Source organism: Meleagris gallopavo, chromosome 17, assembly GCF_000146605.3.
Source record: "Meleagris gallopavo isolate NT-WF06-2002-E0010 breed Aviagen turkey brand Nicholas breeding stock chromosome 17, Turkey_5.1, whole genome shotgun sequence".
Lineage (NCBI taxonomy): Eukaryota > Metazoa > Chordata > Aves > Galliformes > Phasianidae > Meleagris > Meleagris gallopavo.
The window spans coordinates 4,961,714-4,968,401 of record NC_015027.2 but is presented as its reverse complement, the minus strand read 5'-3'; the positions used below and the strand labels follow the sequence as shown (position 1 = coordinate 4,968,401).

The 6,688-nt window shown below is 36.5% G+C and overlaps 1 protein-coding gene across 1 annotated transcript in view; it reads left to right on the top strand.

The window, feature by feature from the left end:
- DNAH10 (dynein axonemal heavy chain 10) overlaps positions 1-6,688 on the top strand; it is a 57,147-nt gene that overhangs the window by 11,241 nt on the left and 39,218 nt on the right. The window contains exons 10-17 of the mRNA XM_031555900.1: positions 563-733; positions 1,472-1,648; positions 1,993-2,166; positions 2,774-2,943; positions 3,616-3,767; positions 4,162-4,326; positions 5,223-5,427; positions 6,164-6,320. Of these exons, the coding sequence (XP_031411760.1) occupies positions 563-733; positions 1,472-1,648; positions 1,993-2,166; positions 2,774-2,943; positions 3,616-3,767; positions 4,162-4,326; positions 5,223-5,427; positions 6,164-6,320 (1,371 nt within the window). The remainder of the gene's footprint in view (positions 1-562; positions 734-1,471; positions 1,649-1,992; positions 2,167-2,773; positions 2,944-3,615; positions 3,768-4,161; positions 4,327-5,222; positions 5,428-6,163; positions 6,321-6,688) is intronic.

The window sequence follows — 6,688 nt, the reverse complement described above, 5'->3', positions numbered from 1 at the left end:
TACATATATATATATATATATATATATGAGTATGTATATATATATATGAACAAATATGTAAATGAAAATGGGAGGTATTTAACTATTTTTTTAGGTCAGTACTTTTTTTGCAAGTTCTTTTTGTTTATAGTTTCACTTTATCTTGCAAACTGATCGAACATGCTTTGTGTTCATTGGCAAAAATCACTACAGCATGACTGGAGGGTTGGTGTGACCTCCCTGCACTCATACACTGCGTATCTTAATCACGTTCCACAAAGAAGTCAAACTCTTTCTGGATGCATTTATTCCTTTGTCCCTCAGATAATGAAAGGTCTTTCAGAAATGAAAGATGTTACAATGTTTTTTTGTGACTCCTATACCTGCCCAGCGGACATAGGTTTAATATTAGTTTTCTGTATTTTACTGGAAAACCATCAGTTTGCAGGTCATTTATAAGTCAAAAGAATAGTAAAAAGATGCCTTACAACTGTTAGAAAAGGGTATTTTCATTATGCTTCCTTTCATGGTTTCGTAAGATGAAGGTCTAAGGGACAGGATTTCTTGGCTTATCTCCATTTAGATTATTGAAGAAGATGCCAAAAACTTTATTGATAAATCTTTTAAGACTCTTCGGTCAGCAGAAGCTGCATTTGACATGCTGTTGAACTTCAAAAACACCCGCTGTCGTGAAACAATTAATAGGCAGCTGATGATGAAGTTCAATGACATATTGGACCAATACCGTAAAGAGGTATTTCATTTAGGATTTATTTATTTATATATGAAGTTCTTTATTGAAAATAATAAATCTGTATATCTCTCTACGTATCTCAACAAAAGTATAGTGTTGTTTACCATCTGAAAGACTGACAGGTTTTAAAAAATTAAGAGTTGTTTCTGTTTTTGAAGCTGCATGTAAAATAGTATAGTTTATTTGCTGAAATGATGTACATATCAGAATATGTGTAGCACAGTATGGGAAGTGAAGGATGTTTGTATGTACTATGAGGCTTGTGGCTGTTCCTTTACTTTGTGAGCAGCAGTACAACAGTAGTCCTTCCTGAGAAAAGCTATCTTTCAGCCTTCTGGTGCTGGACACAACTATGTGGTATGATCAAAATGCGCCTGAGATTAATAGTGAAGGCAGAAATAATTTCTCAGTTCTGTGAAAATAACTTCTGTGAGGCATATACATTGGAAAGCCTTTGCTATCTTGATATTTCCAAAGATACCAAGTTTCACAATAAAATGTAGTCTCACAAAGAACACAAGGACAACATAGCAGTTCCACGAGGTACAGAAAGGAAGATGTTTTCTATAATGCAATTGATACAACAACAAAGAGGTGAATGAGGAATAAAAAATTCTTGTTTTTGTCCTGTTGCTGGAATTAGCTTCAGAGCTTGTGTTTTGTACCAAGCTAGATACTGACCATGAAACAGCAAATAGAGAAATTATTCTTAACAGTGATTCTTTTATTCTCCTCTAGGTTGAAAATGTTAGACAAATCTTTGTTCAAAACCTCACAGATCCACCCTTGTTCAAGAATCATCCTCCACTGGCTGGAGCAATATACTGGTCCCGATCACTTTTCTATCGCATCAAACACACCATTGTTCGATTTCGGGAAGTAGAGGGGTTGCTTGCTAGTGAACGTGGAAAAGAAGTATGTTGGTTTCTTTGCTGTTTAATGAAGGAAGAAGTACTTTCCTCATGCCTTTCTTCTAGGGATGTGAAAATGCTCTTATGTGAATGAAGTTCGAAGAACTTATTTGCCTGCAGTAATCCATGTTATGCATGAAAATTTGATTGGCAACCTTTCCACTGTTTCTCAGAGAGATAGTGACAGAATCAATGACAGAACTCAAAAACCTAAATTCTGCATTGTCTGCTTTAATTACAAGGCATTACTTGCTCTCTCATTTAATAAAGATTGGAAATAAATCTTATTAAGTCAGGATAGTGAAACATTTTTCTTGATCTTTAAGATGATAGAGTTTTCCTTTCCAGGTAAAGCAAATATATCTTAAAGTGGCCAGGAGGATGAAAGAGTATGAAGATCAGAAATATAATCAGTGGAGAGAGGAAACAGAAAAGATGCTCCCACTGTTATTGGAAAAAACTCTGCTGATAGTCGTGATTGGTGGGTCAGCAACCCATGTTAGTCTAGAGACTTTTGATCAGGTAAGAGATAGGAAGATAATATACTAGGCTTCTCTGCGAGAGAGAATTGAAGTCTATCTGATGGTCAGTGGGATTTGTCTAAGAGTGCTGTTTTAAAGAGGAATGCTGTTTTTTGAAGGAAAATTTTAAAAGATCTGAACTCAGTGTTTTTTGAGATCCTTCGTAGGACTTCAGTTGCTGAATGTCCTGGCTGGTGGATGCATGAATGTTATTTCTGTCCATTTTCTCCTGTACTGTATTTCCTATTAATCCTAGGTAATTGGTGCAATATTTTGGGGACGTTACAACAGAATGTTGTAAATGACATTAGGTAGTGGTTGATTCCCAGCAGAGACTATTCAGAACCCTGTTTAATTAATCTTTCACTTGACTGTGAGCTTCTACTTGGATTTCTGGATAACTGATTGCAGCACTACACAAAAAGGTTTTTGAAAACAGAATGCTGAGATGGCTATCAAATATTAAAGGCATTTTCACCAGCTCTGAATGTCAGCCATACTGACTTTTACCTACCATCTTATCAAATGTCCCCAAAAGTTAACATTTTCCTTGCATTGGAACTGTCTGGTGTTGTTTTTCTGATTTCTGCTGTTTTCTTGTGTTGTAGACCTCAGTAACTGAAGAAGCTGTCACCACAGAGAAAAGTGTCCAATTCCTAGTGAATTTTTCTCCCAGACTCCAAGAGATTATCACTGAAACAAAGTACATGGAACAACTGGGGTTTCCAGTCCCAGAAATAGCAAGAAACGTGGCACTACAGGAAGACAGATATCTTAGGTAAGGCTGTAACTGCTTGCATACACACTTGCATCAACGTTTCAAATGATTTCACTGCAGAGTGTGCCTTGAGTCCTCAAATCTTGGGAATAGGAGAGCTCTTACTGACTTCTTTGAAATACAAAATTGCTAATGGCAATGGCACACTAACAGTCTGTCCTCTGGTGCTGTCTACATCCTTCACCCTGTAAGACTGTGTTTAACAAATGAATATGAGAAGAAAATCTGAAGGAAAAACAAAGCAAGAAAGGAGGTTGTTTTTGTTTGTTTGTTTTTGCCATGAATTGCTAATCTAATGTAAATTTCAGTTTAAACTTGCTGCTGCCTTCTTGTGGCATTGAATAAGTCACTTTTGCCCAAATTATCACAGACGCTTAGGCACATAAAAATGCCAAGAAGAGCCCTAACTGGGCTTTAAAATTCATTTACTTTATTCTTTTGTGTGCTTCAGTCTGAAGCTGTCTTAAAGCACTTTGTTGGACCAGGAGAAGTTGGTCTAGCTGCTATTGGGATCATGTGGGATTTTTCTTTTGTTTTTGATAGGAAGTGAATTGCATACATGATCAATACATATTCCATAGTTGTTCCTGCAGATTTCTGTTTATGTTCAGAATGATGTTTCCACAATTTTTATATATTTTTGTTGCTGTTAATGTGTTTTACACTTATTAGTTATGCAGATGGATTAAAACACATGCTGGATGATTATCACAATGTAGTAGGAACGCTGAATGAAGCAGAAACCAAACTTCTTGATGACCGTATTCAGGAACTCTGGAAAGTATTCAAACTAGGGCAAAGAAGACTCAACTGGAACTCCTTAGGTAATGGTTAACCTATTTAAAAATGGCCTTAGATACTGATTTTCTGAGTTTAAAAAGTCTCTTCAATTCTACACTCTATTTGATATGCCAGATGAAATCAATATATTCCTAAATAGTACATGCTATTGCCAATAATAGTGCTCCAATAATACATTAGGCAGGGTCTGATCCAGAAGAATATTTCTTATGTTTTCATTAAATATAAAACATCAAGTGGAAATGGATGTAGACTCTTAAGTCTGGAAGGGAACTGGATGAAGGATTAGATATGAAAACATTTATTCATCTGCAGAGTATTATTTTTATTTCTGACACATCTAGTTGTGATAATTTTGATTGTTGAAATGTTGATGAAAGTTTTGCAAAGAAGCAAATGATTATGATTTATTTCAAGGTATTGCTGACTTCATAGTCCGATGTAAACAAGCCATCAGGAAGTTTGAATTCCTAGTCCATCAGATTCATGCGAATTCTGGAGACATAAACAACAACCTTCTGCAAATAGCATCAACAAATCTTTTTAAATTTCCACTTTCAGAAAGTGCTGATGTGCTTCCCAGTAAGTCTACATACTCTCATTTCTGAGCTCTGTGATGTTTTACTTTGTTCTATCTGCATTTTTAGTTGCTAAGATAAAACCATATAACAGTTCCAGGAGTAGTTACAGTGGTATTTCATGGTGTAACACAGGAAGCACAAGTAGAGCTTCAGTAGCCTAAAGCTGACAGCATTGATGAGAAGAACTTAGGGATAATTATACAAATAGATCAGTATCTACTTGCATTTGATGACTTTCCTCCTAGCTTCCCCTTTATTTCCTCTTCCTTGTATGCAGTAGTGCAATCTTAGAGCTGCAAACTGCTTTGAGTGCCAGCTCAACTGAGCTCTTTTCCTCAAGGGGAAATTGCAGTGAGGTGATTGTCTCCCGTGCATCCCTATCACTCCAGTGACAGAGTATGAATGATGAACTAAGACTCTTTAGCAGGATCTGTTGTGACAGGACAAGGAGAAATGGTTTCAAACTAAGAAGCTGAGATTTAGATGAGGAAAAAGTTGTTTGTGATAAGGGTGGTGAAGCCCTGGAAGAGGTTGCTCTGAAATGTGGTGGATGCCCTGGAGATGTTCAGGATCTGAGCCCCTCACTGAGCTGTAGATGTCCCTGTGCATTGCAGAGGAGCTGGACTAGGTGACATCTAAAGGTCCTTTCCAACTCAGATGATTCTGTGATTTCTGAGTCTTTTGGGGGTTACTTTCACATCTATTAATAGCTATTGAATAATTGAACCCATATAAAATAGGAGACTGAAAAATTAATAAATTAGTGTTATTAAATGAAGAAATTTTATTAGTATACAAGACCAATTTTATGTTCTCAAATAAAGCCCAGCTAATTATTCCACTGTTGAAGGCCATTAAGTTGCAGCTGCTAACATTATTTTTTGTAATATTTTGCAGATGTGAAAGAATTTTTTGAGTATGTTAAGTGTGAAAGAGCAAAAGATGTAGATCACATAGTTAGAAAGTATACTGCCATTCCACAACTGTTAGCACAGCTGGAAGGACTTGTCGATATGAAGAGTGGCAAATCTTCAAAATTGGCTTCCTATTATGCATATTGGGAAAATAGGATTTATCAGATGCTGATACAGTTAATTCTGAAGTAAGTTAATTCAGTGCATTTTTAGTCTTTCCTCCTTATTTTTTCTCAATCTGTTATTGTAAACTTGTGTAATGATACTCTGAACACCTCGATGATTTGCAGTTTGAAACAGGCTTGTATTTGTACTGCTTTTGTGCAAAGAGTGGAGAACTGCTTACAACGTAGAGGAGAGACCTGAATTCTGAGAAAATGGGTATTGGTGTTTTCAGCAGGAGAGAGAAATGATGTACATTTTCTGCAGGGTATGGAGCTGCATATCTCTGCTTTATTTCTAAAATCAAAACCTTATATTACTGAAGAATGCAGTTTTTTAAATTTGCTGTCTGGCTGCCCAGTGCATCCCTTTAAAACAGGGACCAGCAGTATGAGAACAATGGTTTGTTGGATTATGCTTTACCTGGAGCAAAGGAGGTTCCTCTAGCAAAATATTATAAGGGCTTTTTACAGCATCTCTCCCTCTCGTGGTCCACATCTTTAAACTGTAGTCTTAGGATCCTTTTGCACTGAGATATCCCCATTCATTCCTTTCAGCAACTTATTTTAGTTAGCCAAGGCTTTGCATTACATCAGTCTTAGTGGGACAGTTTTGCTCAGATACACGTCAGTGTTTCCAGCTGAAATAACTGTTAACTGACTTCTGACAGATACGCTCACATATCTAAATGCATATCTCATAATTGCAGTCTCTCTTGGGCAGCTTATTACTATCTTTGACACGATTTTTTTCCTCTCCCAGGAATTTGCAAGCTTTTAATGCAGCTGTTGTTGCAAATGTGCCACTGTTCCAAATAGAAGCTGTTTTGTCTCCTCCAAAGATAATCTTGCAACCCAATGCCAGTGAAATTGACACAATGACAGTACAGTGTATCCAAGACTGTGTTGAGGTCACAAAGGTGATATTTAATTAAGATTTACTTGTTGCCATATTTTGCTTGTGATTGTACTGACTTAATCTCACTTTACGTTTGGACAAGAGTTAATGTCAAAGGGAAGATTCATAATGATTCAGTGTGAAATAAAAATACCCAGCACATTGTTCTAATTTTACAGTGCCCTAATTTTGCAAACTGATAACACAGGAAAGAAATCACGTGATTTTCTATCCCCGTGAGGACATAATTTTGTTCTGTAAACCAGCATATCTCTGAAGGAGATGCTTTTTACTGCTGTGTTGCTTTCTGATGTACAAATAAGCTGTCAGAGTGACAATATTACTCCATATTAAAAATCTCCATATTTACAGTTCTCCGTAGAACTCCCC